Source organism: Brienomyrus brachyistius, chromosome 6 (assembly GCF_023856365.1).
Source record: "Brienomyrus brachyistius isolate T26 chromosome 6, BBRACH_0.4, whole genome shotgun sequence".
Taxonomy (NCBI): domain Eukaryota; kingdom Metazoa; phylum Chordata; class Actinopteri; order Osteoglossiformes; family Mormyridae; genus Brienomyrus; species Brienomyrus brachyistius.
The window spans coordinates 21914562-21937577 of record NC_064538.1 but is presented as its reverse complement, the minus strand read 5'-3'; the positions used below and the strand labels follow the sequence as shown (position 1 = coordinate 21937577).

General features: G+C 43.4%; 4 protein-coding genes across 5 annotated transcripts; all 4 read right to left on the bottom strand.

Annotated features, from left to right (window-relative positions):
- Positions 1–251: 251 nt before the first annotated feature.
- On the bottom strand, positions 252–4854 carry agmat (agmatine ureohydrolase (agmatinase)). The gene is made up of 7 exons (XM_049016438.1): positions 4411–4854; positions 3549–3751; positions 3114–3162; positions 1597–1792; positions 1062–1241; positions 868–952; positions 252–758 (listed from the first exon to the last, which is right to left on the bottom strand). Exons 1-7 carry the CDS (start codon positions 4740–4742, stop codon positions 685–687), a joined length of 1119 nt encoding a protein of 372 aa, XP_048872395.1. The 5' UTR covers positions 4743–4854; the 3' UTR covers positions 252–684.
- A 162-nt stretch (positions 4855–5016) lies between these two features.
- On the bottom strand, positions 5017–9762 carry pink1 (PTEN induced kinase 1). Its single transcript, XM_049016437.1, has 8 exons — positions 9306–9762; positions 8728–9003; positions 8097–8200; positions 7835–8017; positions 7453–7616; positions 7037–7164; positions 6705–6935; positions 5017–5880 (listed from the first exon to the last, which is right to left on the bottom strand). Exons 1-8 carry the CDS (start codon positions 9654–9656, stop codon positions 5599–5601), a joined length of 1719 nt encoding a protein of 572 aa, XP_048872394.1. The 5' UTR covers positions 9657–9762; the 3' UTR covers positions 5017–5598.
- An 83-nt stretch (positions 9763–9845) lies between these two features.
- On the bottom strand, positions 9846–12212 carry cdaa (cytidine deaminase a). The gene is made up of 4 exons (XM_049016439.1): positions 11918–12212; positions 11282–11393; positions 10893–10950; positions 9846–10448 (listed from the first exon to the last, which is right to left on the bottom strand). The coding sequence occupies exons 1-4, from the start codon at positions 12099–12101 to the stop codon at positions 10338–10340; spliced, it is 465 nt and encodes a 154-aa protein (XP_048872396.1). The 5' UTR covers positions 12102–12212; the 3' UTR covers positions 9846–10337.
- A 1309-nt stretch (positions 12213–13521) lies between these two features.
- On the bottom strand, positions 13522–21754 carry LOC125745228 (trypsin). Of its 2 annotated transcripts, none has more exons than XM_049017858.1 (6): positions 21571–21754; positions 21044–21106; positions 18247–18397; positions 17816–17957; positions 16004–16261; positions 13522–14480 (listed from the first exon to the last, which is right to left on the bottom strand). In XM_049017858.1, exons 2-6 carry the CDS (start codon positions 21096–21098, stop codon positions 14322–14324), a joined length of 765 nt encoding a protein of 254 aa, XP_048873815.1. In that variant the 5' UTR covers positions 21099–21106; positions 21571–21754; the 3' UTR covers positions 13522–14321. The 2 variants fall into 2 exon arrangements, with proteins under 2 accessions (XP_048873815.1, XP_048873814.1); XM_049017857.1 differs by having other exon boundaries at positions 21044–21103.
- Between the last annotated feature and the right edge of the window lie 1262 nt (positions 21755–23016).

Below are 23016 nucleotides of genomic sequence, written 5' to 3'. Positions count from 1 at the left end.
AGCTGAACTGGAATGGTTTAGCCAAAAGTTTCATGTTCCAACTGTATGAAAAAAAAATAAAAGGGGAATGAAATGATACTAGAAAAATCCAGTTTTGGCTTTGGGAGTGGGAATAAGGTGTATGTAACATTACAGCTCACAGGATTTTGACATTGTTACAAAAGAATGGAGGTTTTTCCGCCCAGCCATCATTCCAATACTTAAATCATAAGCTGTAGAATCATAGAATAAATGAAGGAATTTATATTAGCTGATCTTTAGAATTAGCTTTAATGTGAGGGATAATAAAAATTCTGGAAAATGATGGTTTTTGCGACAATATTTCACTTGATATAAAATGCACTTTGTTTCCACAATAGCAATTTGCTGTGACAGCCACCAAGTTTTTGTATTCATACATTAAATATGTAATACATCGGAGATGTTCCAGTTATCGCGGTGCAAGAATTTATAACAAGTAATGAATGCATTTATCCAAAATCTGAATGATTTTTTCATAAAGGGTCTTCATCAACAAATGGCAACCGAAAATGGCGTTTAACAGGACTGCAGAACAGTTTGATGATCAGCGGAAATGGTTTCAATGAAATAATGGTAATTGGAATTGATCCGGATAAGTACACAGCTTCTGAATAGCGTGCTTATAACTTTAATTTTCTTTGCACTGAGGGAAAGCATGAGACATCAGTAATATTTTATCTTTGGAAGGACGCACATCATTTCAAACAACAGGTTGGCAGCTAACAGAGCTGTGTTGCCTAAAGAAAAAAGAAACACATAGAATCTGGAGTTATTACCACACACCACTGATGAGTATATTTACGCAGATCTGCATTTTATGTTTGCTGTTACACCAACGTCCAATACCTGTGGTGTCATAAGCTGGAGATACTTCCACCAAGTCACAGCCAATCAGCTTCAAGCCACGACAACCCCTTATAATCTCCAGTGCCTATGGGGGCATACACAACTAGTATAAACCACAAGGTTATGCACGTTTGAGCTTCCTGTCAATAAAACCGATTAACACAATTGATGGCCATTCATTAAATATGTTGAACCTGGATGGGAGTGAGTCCAGCGATCTCAGGCGTGCCGGTCCCAGGTGCGAAGGCAGGGTCTAAGGAGTCAATGTCAAAGCTGAGGTACACTGGCCCCTCACCCATCTGCTTCCGAACTTCCATCATGAGGGGAGTCAAGGACTTGAACCAGCACTCTTCAACCTGCACCACCCGAAACCCCTAGACACAGATACTCTGTCTCGGTAAAGATGCATACAGGGGCGGGGACACATGGGGACTGCCCCCAGCTGAAAGCTGATTGGCCCTTGGAGTACCCCTCCCCTGTCACTCACCAATTCAAACCTTATCATTGGCTAATAATTAGGTTGGCCCCTCTTACGCCCCCTACCTTAAAACAATTTTATCACTTCCCCTGTACCTAAGATTTTCTAGTGCTCTACTAAACAGGTAATGATAAGAAATACAAAGTCACTGTGCCTGGTCTTTGCATAATGTCAGTAAAGAACACATGACCCGGCAAATATGAATCGAGAGCCAGCAGCCATCCTTGTGGGTGTGGGCGAATTAAAGGAACCTGCTCTCTGCTCCACTGGTAAGCATCTGGTGAGTAGCTTGTCCCACGAAGGCCGATCTGGGCCACCCGTTTGCAGTCCAGCAGCCCTTCCTCCACACAGCGACGGAATGGTGTCCCATGCCCTATCTTCTCGCCCAGGACAACATCATTAGTGTCTGCATGTGCATCCACATGGATGAGGCCAACTGGGCCATGTCTGTGAGGGAGACACACATGAAGAACGTAAACATCATTACATTTTCCACATTATGTATGTCATTTATTAATCTAATACCAGTTCCCTCTAAATCCAGTGTATATCTATCCAATATCAATAAATCCATCCATCTTCTGACAGCTTATGACCACTGAGCGACACTAGCACTGAATATCCTTTTATTTGTATAGCCAACACTTCAAATGAGAGTTAATGTGTATTTTCACGTCAGGAAAGAGTGTATCGCGGGGCGGCATGGTGGTGCAGTGGTTAGCACTGTTGCCTCACACCTCTGGGACCCGGGTTCGAATCTCCGCCTGGGTCACATGTGTGTGGAGTTTGCATGTTCTCCCCATGTCGTCGTGGGGTTTCCTCCGGGTACTCCGGTTTCCCCCCACAGTCCAAAAACATGTTGAGGCTAATTGGACTTGCTAAATTGCCCGTAGGAATGCATGTGAGAGTGAATGGTGTGTGAGTGTGCCCTGTGATGGGCTGGCCCCCCATCCTGGGTTGTTCCCAGCCTCGTGCCCATTGCTTCCGGGATAGGCTCCGGACCCCCCGCGACCCAATAGGATAAGCGGTTTGGAAAATGGATGGATGGATGGATGGAAAGAGTGTATCGCATGATATTCTGCAGGCTGAAATGATGAGGGCACAAAGCATGCAAAGGCAATGGTAAAGAAAACATAAAAAATAATGCTATGTTATACTGTCTATTTTAAGTGATAATACATTATGCTTCATTACCCTTGGTTAAATTCATTTTGTATACACACACCATATAAATGGTGAAGGAGAAAGTCTACAATAAGGTTAAAATAAGCAAACTGGCTGTTTTATGGTACAATGAGCAGAAAGCACGTTTGTGCCTCTTCAGCTCTGCCTGTCATGAAGTCAAGGTTCATTCAAGGTTACCTACTTACTCCTTACATGTTGTGCTGTTACAACACTTTATGTAATAATGATACATTATATAATAGCTCGAAAAGAATGTTACAAATTTATAAAGGACATTATAATTTTATATAGCAACATTACCCTATTATTATCATCATTACCATCATTAAATTTGTTATATTCAGTCGAGTTGGTGCATAATGCAGCATTATTACATTGTGCATTGTTACCAATTTATCCAAATCCTATATAGTGCACAACTATTACCATATTGTTTTATATGCTTTTTACATGAAATTAGAACAAATGCAATTTCTATCTTTAATCTTTGTTTAATTTGAATTATCTGTCTCCGCTCTGCGCACCTCTGCAGTTACTCTACATGACACACTTGTGATGCTACATCTTGCACTTACACACTTACTTCTCAGCAATGGCTTGGAGAATTGGGTACGATATGGTGTGATCGCCACCTACACAGAGCGACACAGCAAAGGTTAAGGCAGAAGCACCATCACAGGCAGGTGAAGATCATTCCAGCTTCATGTATCTATTTAATAAATTAAATTTTATCCCAGGTTTCAAGCTGTAGTTAATAATTGCGGAGGGCCTTGAAAAAGTACTGGGCAAAGTGACCTAACTGTTTATTTTCAGGTTCCTCTCTGGTCAAACAAGGTTGTGAAAGAGCTCCCTGAAACCCCCTGGAGTTTGACATAATAATGATGCTCATTCAGGACATCAGTTGCAACTGTTGGAACAACGTGCTATTGTGATGTATCCTTAATGAACTTTAATAAAATGTAATTATTATGAATCTCTGAAAGGATTCCGTATATACTGAGCACAATGTACATCTCACCCATGGTTAATGGTACGCAACCAGTAGCCACAATCTTTTTGTAAGCTTCACGGATTCGTTTGCACGTGTCCTTTAAGTCGTACATGTTGACGTTTACGTCGCCAATGTCGGCAACCACGAGCGACTCGTAAGGGGAAGCCCTGGTGCTCCCGTTGCACAGTCGCAGCATGGCCGATTCCGCCCTGATGTGCCGAGGACCAAACCTGTAACACACACACACTGCCTTAATTTAACATGTATAACACAAGTTTCTCCTTGCACATACTATTTCTTCGAGTTAAGAGAAATCTGCGAAAGCAGATAGATAGATAGATAGACATGTAAATAAAACATGTTTTATTGTTACTATTATTAATAATAATAACACATTTTATTTATATAGTGCTTTTAGATAAACTCAAAGACGCTTACAGAGAAAGTACACCAAAAAACACATAACACATTATGTATAAGATTATGCGTTTTAGATTAGGCCTACATAATGTTGCAGACATAGAATTTTCCTGAAATACATTTATGATTTATTTACTTTTAAAATGTCCACTGCAGCCTTTCGTTTTGCAGTCATAATGCTGTTCCGTGGGTAGTTCTGAACCAGGCCAAAACGCAAAGCTAAGACATTCGCCTTGGCAAACATTAAATTTAAATGTGCCAGTACTGACGGTGATGTGAACAACTTTGACAAACAGACAGACAACAATATTCATAATAAATTCTGCAGCAATAATTCCCATTATAATGATAATTCTGTGGATGGCTCTCTGCAAGTTTCGTTCTGGAAGTTATTGCGACTGGCGCACTAAGCGGGCGCTCGTTCGGAGGCTTCCGATCAGACTGACCGTCAGACGGACGGACACTGTACCTGGCCCCGGGACGGTTTGAAGTGCCGGTGTCGATGGGTACACCGATAAAAGCCGCGTTCAGACCTTCAGCTGACTCTTTGAAAGGCAGCTTGCCCATAGTAGAAATTCCCGAAACTCTAGCCACAAACTCCGCGCTGGGCGGAACATTGTAGCTTTTCCCGGACAGCCGCCTTTTGGGCTCTGTTGCTCCGTCCAGCCGCTCACTTCGGCGTGCAGAAATTATTCCCATCAATTTGGGAGAGCAATGCATTTCGGATTTCATCCTCCGCAAACCTAGTAGTGCGAAAGAATTTGGAGAAGTTCCGCTTGCATGTTTCAAAATAGCAAACATTGTTTTTTTTTTTTAATTCGGCACAAGATAATCGAAGGAGAATTTTTCTCGACGAAACGACACCAGAAGCAAAGTCCAGACTGAAGAATAAAGTGCAGCAGTTAAAACCATCCGGTGTGCGGAGATCATGGGAAACGTATTTTTCTGCAAGTAAGAAGAGCAACGAAAACGCGCAAGTGACGCAGCCTTAGCTGCTACGGAGATGCGTTAAGGAAACAAATATTTGTGGATAAGGAGACTTCAGACTCCAAAGCAAGAATACGCCAGAATCATATCAGCGCAAGACATTTATTTATACAGCGATTGTCACGCTTGTACCATTCAGTTCTTCCACCTCAACAAAAGTCAATTCACAATTGAACCAAACTCAGCCTTGTCCCCGCTCAAATACATCTTTAGTGTTACAAGTCTTGCAGGACTTATACATGGTAAAGAATCCTATTATGAGCAGGCGTAGGGTATAGATATGAAAGCTTGGAAGTTGCAATCCCTTTGAAACTCTGGATAACTTCTTCAGAAACATCCGCCACACAAGCAGCTGCACACGTCCGACTAAATTACAAATGAATGAGTCACTTAGATGCCTCTGCAGCTTCCAAAAGCATATAATTATCCTGCTGCCATTTGTGAAACTTCTACAGCATCTGTAGTGTGTGCAATGTTTTAGAGTGCAATTTCTATGAAAATAGACGCAATTATGCCACGTTAACCAAGGTTCACACTTGCTATGTGCAGGATTGTGCGAAAAATGCTAAAGTGCATGCCCTAATAGAGACAGAAACCTGGAAATGTCCCACAGGTACATCCTACTACAGGCTAGTCAAAAACATTCAAAAGACTGGCATGTCTGTGGAAGTCAAGCAAAGCCAGACGCAAAGGTGTGTTTTTCACGTCCAAACAAAAGGAACGCCATGGCGGTACGGAGCTCCTCCAGGTTGACGTTGGACAGGAAGCTCTTCTGCAGCTCCATCTCCACAGTGCTGCCGTTTGGGTAACGGCCCGTGAGCAGGGCCACTGCGGACCGGCACAGCAGCCAATCAGCCACCTCCTTCGTACTGCAGGTATCCCGATCGGCTATGGACTGTGCGCCCCACAAGCTGAGGTGCAGCATGTTGGCAGCAACGCGAGCGCTGGGGCGCTGAAAGTAACACAAAACAATGAGCGCTAATGAGAAACGTGCGCTAATTTCATGAACCATGGCAGCCTCCACGAAAGCGATTAAAGTGAATGACAAATAATCAAGTGACGGCTACAGAGGGATATTTCTTTGTGTTACGTTGCAATAAAATAAAACCAATTATATATGTGGATTGATGTCAAAATGATTCGCAAGCATTGCCCGTCACCAGTTCAAGACCAGCATCGGTATGTCTGCAGGTCCTTCAGCAAGGCCCTTAACCCCCAGCTCCCTGGGCCCTGTAATAGGTGGCTGCCCTTCGTTGCCAGCTTACTCTCCCCTACAGAGAGCAAGTTAGGGAGGCGTAGAGCTTTTCCCCAAGGGGATCAAAATAGTATCTATTATTATTAAGATTACAGAGCTAACTGTATTATTACAAGTACAAGGCTGTGTGATTTTTAATTAACCAGCCTTTTAGGTTTATCATCATTGTGCTATTGTATACTATTCTCAGTTAATTCATACACTTAAAATATTTTTTTTTTATACAATCATTTATTACATCATAAAATTGTATTTCAGCAGTCAGCCATGTTGATTCTCTGTATCTGACGTTGTGGCTCGTGGAACAACTCTAGCTTGCAACTCGAGTTTTTTCCATCTTGGAAGTTCTGACCTCCGACTTCACTGGAATGCAGTATTACCATATTTTTTCCCCCACAGATAGTTACTATAGTACACATTTCTCCTTGAATGTTTTGTGTCTATGCATTGAGAATAAGAGACAAATTAAAAAAAGAAACGGAAGATGTGGGAAGAAATGCTAATATCCCATGGCCACCTACCTTTTTCGGGTTCCGACGAAGCAGCAGTTTCACCACCACTTGGGTGTCGGTGGGCATGTAGTGGGGCAGCGGGGGCAGCTGCCACTCCTGGTACCTACTGCTGTCCAGGCCATTGCGGCCGTAGAACGGATTAGGCTGCCCAAAGATCTCATAGGAAATGGCTCCAACTGCCCAAGCATCAGCTTTGCTGTAGTCAATGACAACACTGGGCCCAGGAACGGCTGTGGCAATCTAGAGCACATATAAAGAAATGGTTGTGTTAGCCCCCGATGCTCCGAGCATCAATATGTTGATCAATTTATTAATTATCTCTATCTCTGACAATGAATAACCTCAGGGGCCATTAGCGCAGAATTCCCCCCTCGGTTCACCCATCGGCTGTTGAAGGGCAGCTTCAACTCACAGTCCCTCTCTGCCAAACAGCAGCCAAAATCTGTAATCACCAAGCGAGGGTTGCCACCTACAGAAGAGAGATATGAAACAGGTATAATAACACAGGCACTGAGGCAATGAAAGTAAAATATACAAGATCTTGTTCTTTAGTATTAACACAGTCAATGTGGGTTCCCATTGAAACAAGCATGAACCTTGAGGCAGAAACCATAATAGATTCTGGGGGAGTGACAGATTTGGGTGTGTCTCATTATTATGCAAATACTGGCAGGATGAATCCAAAATAAAACAAGCCTAAGACATCAGCATGCTTTGGGACCAGACTAGCTGGTGTCAGGGATCATGTGGTGCTGACCAGAATCAAACTCCAGGAGAATGTTGTCAGACTTGAGGTCCCGATGCGCGATGCCATGTTGACATAAGTGGTCCACACCCTCCAGGAGCTGAAGCACCATCAGAGAGCCTGACCTCGCACAGGGCAGAGAATCCTCCAAGAACTGCCCTAGAGTACATGGGTAGCTGCAGGGAAAGAGCAGCCGATGTAAAACGCCGATCAATCCCTTTGAAGTTCACGCAACATGTATGATATTTACTTCTTTGCACAACATAGGACTCTGTCCAAATGACTCTCCATATAAAGACTTGACTATGATTCATGACTGGTTACATACATGCTGCTTTGCTTAATCTGCTGAAAGCTTATTGATAGCTACACTGAAGATTCCGAATCTTCTTACTTTTTCATGACCAAGAACAGGGTGTGGTTCCTGCCAAAGCCTGAAGGGTTGAGTCGGGTAGGCAGGACATCGGGATACTCCTCTTCTGCCCCAGGTAATAGAGGGACTTCTGCTGTGAATGCCCGGTACAACGTGATCACGTTGGAATGAGCAGATACCCTTCTGGGCACATCCCCAAAATACCTGCAAAGACAGAGTACTCAGATCTTCCAGGCTGTTCTGTGCTCCAAGGCACAAACTATGAACTGCTGCAAAATCTCACCCGTCCACCACAGCTGCTCCATTTCTCTCTTTCAAGGCCAGAGGTCCTGCTGGGACCAGTTCGTGCGACATGGCACTGAAGATGGAATCACTTGATGAACCAGGCTGCAATACACCAGAGGAACAAAACAAAGTCTCGGTGTGGTACTTACAACTCCAGTTGTGAGGCCTTTAAGAAAGTAATAAGGCTTTAAGATGTTGTGATCACTGAAGATTAAACTGTGTGAGAGTCAGCAAGGCTTTTCAAGGTACCATCACTAAAACAATACTAGCCTTCAGTAACAACCCAGGGAACAGGGAACAACTCAGAACGGGGCGTCAACCCATCGCAGATCACACTCACACACCATTTACTGACACATGCATGTCTACGGGCCATTTGGTAACTCCAATTAACCTCAGCATGTTTTTGTGGGGGTGGGGGACACTGGAGTATCTGGAGGAAACCCCACACAACCTGTTAGTAACATAATCAAGAAAATTAATTTAAGAGTGGATTATGTGTTTCTATTTGTCCTTAGAAGTCAAACTTCACCGCAGAGGTCTGATATTAGAAAGGGGACCTCAGCTGTGTGGGTTAGTTTGGCCAGACTACCCAAGAACTTCCATTAGATGTTGAGAGCACCACCTACCCCGATGTTCCACATCATCTTCACAGCCAGTGGGTAGTCGGTCACAGAGCGATTTCTCAGTTCTCCGTCATCCTCCTGCCTGTCATCGCTGCCCAGTTTCATCCTCACTAGGGAGGACGTCCTACTCTCCCTGGGGACGGCGAAGGAAGCTGCGGCCTCATACACCGCGGCATTGCACCCCTTCCCGATCTGCTTTCCAATCACATAGTCCTCCAGTTTATACCCCGAGGTGAAGCGATTCAGAGGGTTCTGGAAAGTCTTCTTACTGAATAGCGCCTTAAATTGGGGGGGGGGGGGGGTGGAATGGGGGTGGGTATTAAGCCTTTAATCCTCACAGCTTAATGTTAATATTAACAGGTCAGCATTTTACATTGCACACTGTACTAATTACTGCGTCATACAATTCATGCCTTTTGAAGGCGATCTGACATTCGATCACACGCACAGCATACAGTCGCAACCTTCGTTTTAAATTGTATTTATTTTTTTAATATTATCCTTAATTCGACTATGTAGTACACCTGTAAAGATAAGAACACTTTTCCGTCGTACTGGCTGTGTACAGTCTGCACCATTACCTGGATCTCTTGACAAGCCGCGGTGCTCCTTCGGTCGTCCTCCAGTTGCTGCTCAATCAATCCCACACCGAGCCCGAAAGCCAGAAACACGGCTCTGTTCCGGGGGGAGCCAAACATTCTCCTAAAACTGCCGGAATGCAGCTGGGCAGCAAGGCCGCTGAGCGACGTGCGATAATACCGGTAGCGAGACGGCAGAAAAGTCCGAGGCTGGACGGTGCGCACCGGCGGGGCTACGCGAAAGCCCTCGCCTCGGACCTTCGCTGCTACTCGGACAGCCGGTTTCCCAAAGCAAGCCTGCAACACCGACCTCGCCAATGTCACCCCACGACTTATTACATTTCTTACGGACATGGTCGCCTAAAAATCCCTCCCGTGAAGCCGCTTTCCCCAGCAACTTTTACCGATCCAGCCACACAACAAGGTCAAAATGTAAGCAATCTGCCCCCTAGTGTTGGTGAATGGCATAACATGTCCGTTTACTCTGCGAAAGAAGGACGAAGCTGCGTTTTTTTCATGTTTTTATTCAATGCAATAAATACACATTTACAAGAATACGAGCACGCGTGATTCAGATATACTGAACGGACAACGTAATAATGTAAATGTGATTATCCATAGACATTGAACCCAGCTAACATATTGCAGTCCTTTCTGATTATTAAAACAATTACGTATTGACATATTTGGTCACATAATTACTTCATTAGATGAAAGTGACACTGGGCTGTTTTTGATTTTATACAAGTATGAATACTGAATAAAGTATGTTGCTTTATAAGCCAGCCAAGTAAATAGGCAATGTACGGCAAATTAATTACGAGATTATTTCATGCACACTGTATTGATAATGTTTATCATATTTGGCACCTGTGCTTCAAGGTAAGCCATCTTCTTATTAATTACTAAGTAAGCTAATGTATCCGTCATTCTTTTATGCATTCTTTTCTTCTTTCTGTAGTTGATCGATAATGTAATTGTGAAAGGCTATGAAGATTATACAAAACTTGCATTAAAGGCCATTATAGATGCTCTCTAATCTTCAAGATGATCAGGTCCAAATGAAACTGGTAGTGTTTCCCCCACGGTCATTTTGGAATAAGAACCATCAGACTTGGTCAGGTAAACGTCCCAGTCAGTACCAAACTGCAGGAAAAAAATATTGTCAGAGTATAAAGTGTAGCTAAGAGTACAGGAACTTATTATTGAATGTAGTTACTTGTTGGTTACCATCTGCACTGGAATAGATAAAATAACGGGGGTATGGGGGGGGGGGGGGGGTGGGGGCTAGAAGGAGAGGAGCCAGTGTGTTCCAAAGTTTCCAAGGTTACTAATATATAAATTCATATTTATGACTTCTAGATGATCTTACTAGAAAACGTGCATTTCTAGAATGCAGATCTACATTTTAAATGTATTGTTTTAAAGGTGCAAATAAGAACGAATAAAAAGAACATTAAACAAGTAAAAGTGTGTGTGTGTGTGTGTGTGTGTGTGTGTGTGTGTGTGTGTGTGTGTGTGTGTGTGTGTGTGTGTGTGTGTGTGTGTGTGTGTGTGTGTGTGTGTGTGTAAAATAATAAAAGAACATACTTCTCTCATGACCTGACGGCAACCTCCACAGGGAGAAATGAACTGCTCAGCTAAATCACTAAAAACAGGAAGGTATGAGTAGAAAAAGAAGATACAGTGAAATAGCGAAAGTAAATTATAATAATATATTTCTCTTACTCTGTCTCTGTAGTACTGACTGCGAGAGGAGCTTGAAAATATCTACTATGAAACTTTCGGTTGTCCACCCATCTAAAAGTATCCACTGAAATCGGAGGTCTCTAGTGCTCTTTATTATACTTTGTTGGTAAATGTTCATAATTTTCCACAATGCTATTGTTTGAAATTATGTTTATCACCAAGTAAAATATACTTCTAACGACACAATGTATGGGAATAGAACATTTTGCAAGAAACTCAAAAGATTTTACCTAGCAATAGCAATAGCCTTGAACTTTCTGTGGCCATTCGAGATCGCTGTTGAAATGGCGTTTCTTTCAGCACAAATGCCTAGATTATAGCAAGCGTTTTCCACATTGCAACCTACAGAGGAAGGCATAAAAACCTTTAGTATTAGTATGAGGAAATTTATATGTGAAGTTCTTGGAAATCGCAAGTTTATGTGCGTCATGGAAATCGCAAGTTTATGTGCGACTTGGTCGTGCACTGGCTGCAGTGAAGTTCCTTCCAGTAAGACATCTATATATATATTTGGCTAGACAGTCAAATAAGCTCTGAGCTTAAACAGTAATTCATTGCAGCCATTATCTTTCTACAATATGACACAAATGGAGTATGGTCCGGACGATTAGATTTTTTTTTTATTCGAGTTAATAATTAAGGAGTATATGACGGGTCTGCCATATCGTTTACTAAATAATCTAAACTGCTCAGCAGGAACTTGAACAAACAATGTAGATGCATCTGCCGAGTCATGTATTTTTCAATTTAAGATTCTTTAAGAAGACTTTTCGGCACTTAATCAGATTAGTTTAGATGAAAATAACCAAGAAACAAAGAAATACTCCTGAATGAGAGAAACCTTACAGTAACCGAAAAGTCCTTACCAGTAAATACAGTCCCATCCAGAGCAAGCAGGGCTGCCCCAACACGAAATTTGCTATAGGGACAATATGCAAATTGTTTCGCTTCTTGGGACTTGCGGATCAACTGGTCAATCCAATCACTCCCGCTTCTCTGAGCATCACCTTCTTTAGTGACTGATTTCTCAGCATCTCGCGGGTCTGCCATTCTGCTGTGTTTCCGTGCTGCCGTACAAATTACCCCTGTATGCAGGAATCAGACCTCTCTGAAAAGCGTTTTGAGTCGGCATACGGGCGACCTCTACTTGCAAGACATTTCTGGGAAGAGGGCGGGGTGTTTCATTCGAAGAAGTAAGCAGATTTTACAATTGTTAACATATGTCGTATTTTGTTTTGCAATATTTTTAGGACACCCTGGAAACCGTCTTAATCCCAAATCATGACAGTGGCGAGGGAGAAAGTATTAGTTTTGTTGTTTTTGTTTCTCAAGAATTCAAGACCTAGCAGAGGAAGGTATGAGTAATGCAGTAGTTACAAAACAATTATATAACACTTTATAATACTGTTCCGCAGTTAAGAGGTAAATATGCAGGAAGTAAGCATCAACAAAGGAGTAGTGCTTCATTAGCACTTAAACTAGTACTATTCACCACTAAGGAGTTATGTTTAATTACTATTTTGTATTGCAGGTCTCATTGAGAATTATCTACTAACTATGGATTATTTCTAATAACTACTAGTTCATCACTCGTCAAATGAACAGTATTTTTTTTTTGGACTAACTGGGACGTATAGGCTCAACGGTTTTTGGCATTTTTTTTATTTTAGAAAATCAGGCTTGTTACTTCCTACTTGTTTGTTTGACATACAACTCATTCTACAAAATGTTACTGCCTAAAACATGTATACAGTACCTACATTTTAACTGTTTACCTCACGTCAGTCCGTGTGCCAGTGTTCTTCAAACTGTGCTTTGAAGTCCAACTGAAGTAATGGTCAATCAGAGACTCGTGTTTGCCACACGATGTGCTCTACCACGTATTGCTGATCTTTTCTAAAGATTAAGAAATTAATGTATGCATTTTAAATAAGGAATGAAGTCTTAATAATGATCTAAATGAAACTAATTGTAACTCATTAGTAATGAACCTGGCGTTACTAACTTCTTGTAACTCTTATTGAAGAAGACACTAACGCCACATTCATTACGAATGAGTTACAGTGTGTTTCACTTTATAATACTGTTCTTGATCTTTAGTAACTCATATGGGAGAAGTCTATATTATAAAGTGTTACCCAAAAAGTATTACCAGCAATATTCTGCTGTAACATTGTCATTGTTAAACACAGTTACATTGACATATTTCATTAATAATATTTATACTTGGTATTTATCTTACATTTATAGCACAGTCCCAAATGGTTTATCAAACAAAAAAAAATTTTCGGCAAAAGTTGGACGGTAGTTCCTCCATCCATCCATCCATCCATCCATCCATCCATCCATCCATCCATCCATCCAGCCATATCCGCTTGTTCTGTGCAGGGTCGCGTTGGTCCAGAGCTATATATATCCCGGGAAGGAATAACTCATGACCCATTGTTTTTTAATAATATTTATGTATGTATTTATTTATGTATTTATTTATTTTTATTAAAACAAACTTCTAAATTGATTTAATAAATGTTTTGAACGAACTATTTCTACATTCTATTATTGCGGTAAGCAGTTGGAGAATACAGATTGTATATTACAATGTATATTAATAGCACAGTAAATATAGCTTCCACGTCACACGTATTTAATGTGGTACAATGACATGCTTGCTGCAGTTGAATGTCCAGCTGCTTAATACCATTTTTTCGTTCATAGCATTGAAATAGCTCACACTCATTTCAACATGCACAGCACTGGTGTTTCAATAGTAGGACTCAAGAGCGTAACTTTCGTTTGACATTGGGAGTGGCCGGTGGCGGAGGGGTGGTTGAGGTCTCCACTCGAACCTCAGCATCCACCCCGTAATTTACACCCATTCCCTGACTAAAAAACGTTAAACCATTTATTAAAATACACTTCCTAAAATAGGCAGATTCAATCTGTAAATCATATGTTATTTGTGCTGATATGAACAAAATTATGTGGTTCCCTTAATTATTCTTTGCATCTGAGAGATTATGAGCGTAATCTTTTGGAAGTTACAGAGGTCGGGCAAGAAGCAAGAGTTCAGTGTCAAATACGTTACAGCTGTGCTTCGCACATGTTCCACACCACGTGCCACGTCAGCAAACCTCTTCGTGTACAGTATCACATTAACACCGACGTCATAAAGGGAGGTACCTCCGCATAACACTAGAGGGAGCTAGTTAAACATCACTGGTACCATTGTTTCAGAACCACTACATTACTGTACCTCCAGTCTGTATTGTTTCAATTGGATGGTTCACTGCTGATGATTGAGCTGATCAAGCGGACATAATTCCTTACTTTAGTGTAGACGCCTGGGAAATTGGGATTGCCGCAGCCAATGCCCCAGGAGACAATACCTTCGAAAAAGCCACCGCAGATCAAGGGGCCACCAGAATCTCCCTGCAGGAGCAAACATACAAAAACCTTCCAGTTAGGAAGAGACCTCCCTATGAAACTCCCACATTTACAATGTAGTTTACAATGCAACTCATTGTGTAACCTCTGAGTGGCTATGTTGGGAGTCCTGCTGTAATGCTAGATTACACCTGGTAGCATAATGGAATATGGTGAAGAGAGGGGCAAACCATCAATAGACAAAAAAAGAGGACACCAAATATGGCAATGAAAATTTGTCCCATCATAAGCCCACCTGCCTCTAGCTGGCAACATAGGCTGTAACATAGTAACCTCATCATTAATGTTTCTTGGTTCCAGTAGACCTTCTCGAATGTTGGAACTGAACATACAGCCACTGAAATGTAACTGCTTTTACCAAACTTGGCCACAAAGCTAATAAAATGAGCGCAGGCTGGGCTGCTCCTTTTAGCTGCTCTTATAGAAAATGTTCTGGTAAAATATAAAGAAATATAAAGACATTTTTGCAGTTGCCTCTAAATTCCAAAATAAAAATGTGATACTTTTGAAATGGTATTATATTTCTGAAAATGATTAGTAAGTATTTTGCTCCATAATATATACTAACTACTATAAATTTGAAGTAAATATGAATAGAAATCATTCATCTTCCACTTAAGCAGTGCAGGGCCATGGTGACAAAACCTTTATGACAAAACCAAATATACACACTGCCGGGCCAAAAATAAAGTCACCATTTGAAATTTTCATTGGACGGCCTTTAGCTCTGATTACGGTGCACATTTGTCATGATATTGTTTCCACAGGCTTATGCATCATCCCACCCTTTATTTTAATCCAGATTTGCAGTCATTTCTCACCGACATCCTGTACTGACAAGTGAGCTGAACCACCATAAAGCCTCCTTCAGCACATCCCAAAGACCTTCAGTGAGGTTAAGGTCACAACTCTGTGGTGACCAAGTCCTACGTGAAAATTGTACCTCCTGCTCCCTGAACCGCCCTTTGACAATTCGACCCCAATGAATCTTGGCATCCTTGTCCTGGAATATGTCCATGCCAACAGGGAAGAAAAAACCCATTGATGATGGATGGAGGTGTAACCTGGTCATTCAGTAGATTCAGGTACTCAGCTGCATAACTTTGCTGAGCTGTATTAATGATCCAGTCATTGGCTCTTAAGTATTTGCTAAATTCAAATGGTGATTTTCTTTTGGCCAGGCAGTGTACTTGGTGATTATTAAGTTATCTAGGAACAGAATAAAGCTCGGCTCCTTTCTCAGCTTGCCTTATTTTAACTCTGCTCACTATATGGAATCCAGCTAAGGGAACTTGTCCTTGCCTTAGACCAGTGTTTCCCAAGCTGGTCCTCAGGGGGCCACATGTTTTTGCAGAATCCTGGTAAGGAGCAAAAATGTGGACTGGCTCTGGGTCCCTGAGGACCGGATTGGGGAACACTGCCTTAGACTCTAGAGTACAGTAAATGCTGCATTTTTCAGACCCCACAGTCAGGGATGGAGACGCGTACACACACCCACAGGTCATTACCTGGCAGGAGTCCTTGCCCCCGGAGCGTGAGCCGGCACAGAGCATGTTTTCAGTCACATTTGTGCTGTAGTAGTTCAGGCAATCAGGGATGAATTCTATGTTCACGGCCTGTAGCTCTGCTGAGAGGTCGTAGCTATTCACACGTGTCATTCCCCAGCCGCTCACTGTGCAGGTGGCCCCCCTAGATAGTGGAGGAGTGTTGGCACCCGGTAGGGTTGCCAACCCGATGTTGGCATTCATCCTAGCAGGCTGACTAAGCTGGGAAAAGACAGTGAAATGCAACACAGTTAGATTCCAGCCAGTGGGAATGAAAAGGAGGGATTATTAAGACAATGAGGAAAGAAAATCATGTGCAATTATGTTTTTGTAAGGATTATACTTCCATCTGTTTTCTATACACACTTGTCCTATGCAGGTTGTGGAGGCCCAGAGCCTGTCCCAGAAGCTATGGGTACAAGTAGTGATAGTTAAATGAAGCTTCATGAACGATTTGAAGTATTTTCTGACCCCACTAGATGGCGCTCTCCTATTAAAAAAAGGGCTCAATACATGCCTCAATGCAAACCAAGAACATCCATCCATCCATCCATTTTCCAAACCGCTTATCCTACTGGGTCGAGGGGGGTCCGGAGCCTATCCCGGAAGCAATGGGCACGAGGCAGGGAACAACCCAGGACAAGGCACACTAACCATTTAGTAACTCCAATTCTCATTAGTATGTTTTTGGACTATTGGGGAAACCAGAAAATCCCCCAACAAGGAAGAACATAGAAACAGCAAACTCTCACACACACACAAAGCCAGGGTTGGAAGCTCAGACCCTGATCCTAGGGCTGTGAAGCAACAGTACTAACCGCTATGCCACCATACAGGCCAAGGGTATAGTGGCCTAATTGTCAGGTCATTACTACCTATCAGATATTTCACAAGGGTGGCCTTCTCCCTCAAAATAATAACATAAACATAGGGGGGTTTAAATAATTAAAAATAAAAAAAAACATCCATCCATCCATTTTCCAAACCGCTTAGCCTTCTGGGTCGCGGGGGGTCCAGAGCCTACCCCGGAAGCTATGGGCACAAGGCAGGGAACAACCCAGGACAGGGGTGCCAGCCCATCGCAGGGCACCATTGGAAATTATGCTTGTTGCCATTTATGTATCGCCTGTAAGTTTGCAGAGCGACACTTAGGCCGCTCAGGAAAGAGTGCAGGCTAAAGTGCACAAGACATGTCTTTAGGCTAACCACAGAGTTTCGAAATAGATATTGCAAAATCGCATATGCTTGGACGCCTAATCGTTTCGTTCTGTAGCTAGAAGTGCAAAGTAAAAGAAGCTGAAAGGGAACCCCCCCCCCCTCCGAAGTCGGCTGAGCCGACCGGACCGGGCTTCCCTGCAGTGAGATGAAGAGATCACCGGTGTGGCGTCTTGTTTTGTATCCAGAGACTGGTCACCCAGCAGGGGTTCAACACCTAGGCTGAACCCAACAGCCACACTCACACACCATTCAGTCACGCATTCACACCTATGGGCAATTTAGTAACTCCAATTAGCCTCAGGATGTCTTTGGACTGTGTGGGGAAACATGTTACCCAGGCAGAAACTCAAACCCGGGTCCCAGAGGTGTGAGGCAACAGTGCCAACCACTGCACCACCATGCCGCCCTGGAAACACAATCATGTTTTGAGGGCAGTACAGTGACAATGTATCCTGTCATAACCCCACCTGCCTTTAGGTGGCAATGCTGGCTGTAAAATAATAGCCTCATCATGAAAGCTTCCATAATCGGGACAAAACACAAACCAATGTGTCGCACCTTAATGAGCATGATGTCGTTGTTGAAGGTTCTGTAGTTGTAGTTATTATGAATGAAGATTTTGGAGACGTTGAACTCCTGTTCAAATCCCTCCACGACATAAATATTATGCTCGCCCAGAACCACTTTGATGAAAGCAGCCCTTTGAAATATTAAGGTAAATCAGTGTCAGTATCTTTTCTGTGCTTTTATGTGAAAATGCTCTCGTAGATGTCATACAATGAATAAATCTCCTCTGTCACATACTAAGCATTGTATCTCCTACAAAATGCATATAAACATACTGTAGTTTTTCGCTGTTTAACGAATTCTGTGTGACCACTGTAGATGCTGGCAGGTATTTTCTCCCAACTGATATTTTAAACCCCTGGGATTTAATTAATATGTCAAGCCCTTTGTGGGTCTGTCTATATTAAGTACGCAGTACTCACGGCCTCCAGCAGTGGGCAGCAGACAAAACCCACTGAGGCTGGATGATGGTGCCCCCGCAGTAATGGTGCTTGTTGTACTGGATGGATGCTTGATACTTAATGGAGTGGGGTGTTGCAACCTGGCCTCCAATTATCCTCTGCGTATAAGTTTCTGAAGAAGATAGTATAGATACCGTATATTGCATAAATCAAGACCACTACATGATAAATGTATTGTTTTTAGAAGTAACCACATTGATACTTTACCTAGAAATGTAATTCAAGTTAGTAGAAAGATCAGATTCTAGTTCTAACACAAAAAGTCATTTACAAAAATAATATTGTTGGTTTTATCCTTCACTGAGGAGCTACGGATATAATTCAGTGAATAACACGCTATAATTATTTCTGAATCCCTTAAAGCTGCTGTCATGACCTATCTGGTCCGTCCCCCGGTATGACCAGCAAGGGTCACTGCTGATGCTGAGGAGCCCTCCTTTTGCTTCCCAGCTGAGTCCAGTTCGTGATCCCCAATTCTCATGTAGTAAACGTTAACACCTGAATTGCATCAGTCCCTCATTAGTCTGTTATACAGGTGTTACCCAGTCTTGTCACCCCAGTTCTGTCATTGTTCCCTGTCGTTCCCTTTCGGTTTTTTTTTCCTCCATTCATGGCTGCATTCTTGGGATCCTTCCACCTATGCTCACCTTAGGACGCAACTAAATGAGAGAACTCCTACAGCAACCCTTGCTTCCGCCTTGCCTTCCAACCTGCTTTGCATCCAGTGGACAAGAGGGCAACAGAGTTGTGGAATCCACTGGCACCACCTTGCCTGCAAGCAGAGGACTTCATTGCCCTCTTGAAGAATTAACTGGAATGGAGGAGAAATCCCACAGTATGGAGGATCTCAAAGGCCAGAACCCTCTTGTGCTAGGGGAGGTGCTGTTTGGTCTCACCTCAAATCATCAGATCAGAATTTCCAGGAGGGGGAGAAGGTCCGACACCTAAAGGCTGAAGTTTGGAGGCTAGTCGATCATGAGACCAGTCAGCCTGCGGTCTCCCTGCAACTCGCTGCCACTCAGCCTGCTGGCTCCCTTCATCTTGTCATGACTCAGCACTCTGCAGATCCACCCGCCAGCTTTCCATAGCTCGCAACTGCCCCGGCTGCCATTTCCAGTTCTCAGAGGAAGAAGCAGAGGAAGTCAGCTGTGCCTGCAGCTGCTGCACCGTCTGACCTGGTGCCTCCGGAGCTCTACCCAGTGAGAGCTGCTGCTCTCTCTCTCCTGGTGCCCCGTCTCAAGAGGGCCGCTTTGCCCAAGTCCCAGGCTCCCGACCCCGGAAGGGCCACATTGCCCACACTTGGCTCTTCAGCAGCCGTGCCACCTGAACCTGACCCAGGTGAGACCATGCTTCTGGTTGGAATACTATTCTGAGCTATGCACCCAGCTCTGTTTCGTCTGCTGTCCTGCAGGGAATGTCAGTGGCTGCTCCCTGCTTGCCTGCGGTGCCCTGCTGTGCCCTGCTCACCTCCTGGCGCCCCAGCTACACTCTGCTTGCCTCCAGGTATCCTGGCTATGACCTACTCACTTCCCGGTGCCCCAGCTACACTCTGCTTGCCTGCAGGTGCCGTGCTGTGCCCTGCTCATCTGGTGCCATCCCATCGGTGCCTGCCTCGTCTCCTGGTATCCTCCTGGTGTCCCTCTCCTGGCTTCCCCCTGGCGGTCTTCTCATTCCCTAAAGGTTACTGCTAGCTTCCGACCCTTCGGTCTCCTCCAGTCCTGCTGTTCAGCATTCGTTGTCTGACCACCCAGGGTTCAGGGCACTCCACAGACGCTTCCCATCCCCTTTGGTCTTGCCTGATTCCCTGTCCTGGACCCCTTTCGTGTCACCTTCTGGCTTCAGCCTGCGTCCTGTGTTTCTGCCTTCGGCCTCTCCGTACAAGTCCCTTTTGTCCCTCTGCTGGTCTTGGCGTTTGTAGTGTTTTTGATGTCTCCTGTTGCCGTTCTGATCCGTAATCTTGCCCTTACCAGTTCTATGCCCCTAGTCCTGCTGTATGTCCTGTATTGTGGTTCTACCCTTTGTGTCTTACCTAGTATCCGCTCTTCGTGCTCAGTGTTACCGCGTGTACCCAGTCGTTCTGCGTATTTATTGGTTCCATTGGTCTCTGTCCCTTTGGTCTAGTTCTAGGTACATCTGGTGTCTGTCCAGTGTTCTCTGTTGATATGACCATGCCCTGTCCAGCCTTTATCTCATCTGTCCCATCTTGGTTGTGGTAGGGTCTCCCATGGCCAAAGTGCCCACTTTGGGAGGGGGGACTCACAACCTGTCTGGTCCATCCCCCAGTATTGCCAGCTCGGGTCACTGCAGGTCCGCCAGAACCCTTCCGTCGCTTCCCAGCTGTGTCCTGTTCGTGATCCCCAATCCTCATGTGGTAAATGTCAGCACCTCAATCGCTCCCTCGTTAGTCTGGTATATACATGCTTCTCAGTCCTGTCTCCCCCAGTTCTGCCGTTGTTGCCCTTCGCTCACGTTGTATCTTCACAGAGCATGTAACTCCAGTGTGTTCACTTTTCACATTACTGCACTAAGACAGATTCCTTTTGAAATGATGATTAAAAAAACAACAGAATATATATATGAGCATATATCTATTTGAAAAGCAGTGTTCAATGAGACAAAATATTTTCATCTTTTTGATGCAAGCATCCAGTTCTTTTGAATGTTGAGTCGTTCTTAGCATTAATGCAGGTAACACTGTTAAATTATTCATATGAATAAAAGGCTAAGATGTGTAGGTGTGCGAGAGAGAAGTTTTTACCTCCGGTTGTGACAATTGCGAGAAGCAGCACCATAGACTGGAAGGTCTTTCTCATGTTTCCTTCTCCCGGCACAGACAATGATTGCAAAACAAAGAAAGATGCAAAAAACTAGTCATAAAATTGCTCCAAACAGCTTCTAACAATGAGCAGTTGTCGGGTTGCTCACTGAGCATATCACCATAGTGACAGTTTCTAAATGTAACGTTCGATTAAGAATTCATCCAAAGTTCTGGCCCCAGGATTTGGATCTTCTTGTGCTTGATTTATGCTTGACATTAGGCAAACAGGACTTGTACATGAACAATTGCATCATGTTCTACCAAGTTTCATTGTGACTTCAGCACGTAAGTTAGGAGCATTATGCATTGGTACTAGAAGGTTGTTAGTAGATTTGGAAATGTAATTTGTTCATTTTTTAAAAAAAATTCTGATGTATTCTAAACAATACACATATTTGCTAAACAAGAAGATATATATCGCTAAAGGACCAGCTGAAGTATAAAGACTACAAAGAATTTAAACTCACCTAAGATTCTGGACCTTGCACATGTGGGACATCAGTCTTCTTCTTGTCTTTTATAATGTAACCCAAGAATGATCTATATAAATGCATGTACGTCTCCGGGAACAAAAGAAACAGGAAGAACTTTTAAATGACATGAGACACTATGCCCGCCAGCAACTTAACTCCCTCTTTCGCTTTCTCCTTATTTTGCATTGTTGACTAGTGGTACGGAGAAATCGGACACCTCTCCATGTGCGCAACACAGAGTGCTTTTTGTGGCGTGTGTTGAATTTTGTGTGCTTAAAATTACAAAATTGCGCCATGTTTTTTTTTTGTTAAAGAAATTAAGTTCCTCTTCTTTAAAGTAAGATACGCTTTATGGATCGCTCAGGGAAGTTCATTTGCATACAGCAGAGCGGTAGCATCATGGGAGTTTCCATCCATCCATCCATCCATCCATCCATCCATTTTCCAAACCGCTTATCCTACTGGATCACGGGGGGTACCGGAGCCTATCCCGGAAGCAATGGGCACGAGGCAGGAAACAACCCAGGATGGGGGGCCAGCCCATCGCAGGGCACACTCACACACCATTCACTCTCACATGCACACCTACGGGCAATTTAGCAACTCCAATTAGCCTCAGCATGTTTTTGGACTGTGGAGGGAAACCGGAGTACCCGGAGGAAACCCCACGACGACATGGAGAGAACATGCAAACTCTGCACACGTGTGACCGAGGCAGAGACTCGAACCCGGGTCCCAGAGGTGTGAGGCAACAGTGCTAACCACTGCACCACCATGCCGCCCCCCATTATTGATATATTCAACAAATTAATAATTCATGCAGGCAAAATAATATTGGGTACTTGTAAATCTTAAGCTTGGATGGGTCAATGGGTTGCATTGCTGCTATGCCCTTTCGGGGCTGGGGGCTCCAGTGTGATCGGTGGGGTTTGCGTGGTCTCCGTGTGTCGTACAGGCTTCCTCTGGGTGCTTCCATTTCCCTCGATAGTCCAGACAAGGTTTGATCAATTGATGTGTCTGAATGACCCTTTGTGGTTCACATGAAAAGCAGTATGTAAATTAGGTGCCGTTCTAAGCCTTTCACTTGCACTGCCACAAAAAAGAGATCATGTGGAGCTTGAGATGGTGATGGTGATGATGATAGTAATAATAGTAAAAGCAACAGCATGGAATTCAGAAAAGTTGCCAGCTTTGCTCAGTGTTTTAAAAAGTCTAGTTCACAAAGACTGAATAACCAGTTAACTTAACTATGAAGCAGGTGTCATTGTTGTGGTGAAATGAAAAGAGGTTTTACTGAACTCAATGGAACAAAGACTAGAAAAAAACTGGATCAAGGGGGATCAAAACGGGAGGATCGAACATGCGACGAGAAGGTCTAACTTCAATGAGCGGCCTAATGAAGACGGGACAAACAGGTACTTTTACACACAGACTAATAAG

Bases quoted from the DNA above. Each gene is read 5' to 3' on its own strand.
- cdaa (XM_049016439.1), bottom strand. From the start codon at position 12,101: ATGGCAGACCCGCGAGATGCTGAGAAATCAGTCACTAAAGAAGGTGAT. The intron at 11,394-11,917 runs GTAAGGACTTTT...CTTCCTCTGTAG, and splicing joins GGATGGGACTGTATTTACTG to GTTGCAATGTGGAAAACGCT. The intron at 10,449-10,892 runs GTATGTTCTTTT...TTTTTCCTGCAG, and splicing joins GCCGTCAGGTCATGAGAGAA to TTTGGTACTGACTGGGACGT.
- pink1 (XM_049016437.1), bottom strand. From the start codon at position 9,656: ATGTCCGTAAGAAATGTAATAAGTCGTGGGGTGACATTGGCGAGGTCG. The intron at 8,018-8,096 runs GTGAGATTTTGC...CTGTCTTTGCAG, and splicing joins GGAGCAGCTGTGGTGGACGG to GTATTTTGGGGATGTGCCCA. The intron at 6,936-7,036 runs GTTATTCATTGT...TATGTGCTCTAG, and splicing joins CTGCGCTAATGGCCCCTGAG to ATTGCCACAGCCGTTCCTGG.
- agmat (XM_049016438.1), bottom strand. From the start codon at position 4,742: ATGTTTGCTATTTTGAAACATGCAAGCGGAACTTCTCCAAATTCTTTC. The intron at 3,752-4,410 runs GTACAGTGTCCG...TGTGTGTTACAG, and splicing joins TCAAACCGTCCCGGGGCCAG to GTTTGGTCCTCGGCACATCA. The intron at 1,793-3,113 runs GTAAGTGTGTAA...TCTCCCTCACAG, and splicing joins CTCCAAGCCATTGCTGAGAA to ACATGGCCCAGTTGGCCTCA.
- LOC125745228 (XM_049017858.1), bottom strand. From the start codon at position 21,098: ATGAGAAAGACCTTCCAGTCTATGGTGCTGCTTCTCGCAATTGTCACA. The intron at 17,958-18,246 runs GTGAGTACTGCG...AATATTTCAAAG, and splicing joins GCTGCCCACTGCTGGAGGCC to GGCTGCTTTCATCAAAGTGG. The intron at 14,481-16,003 runs GTAATGACCTGT...TTGCTCCTGCAG, and splicing joins GGGGCAAGGACTCCTGCCAG to GGAGATTCTGGTGGCCCCTT.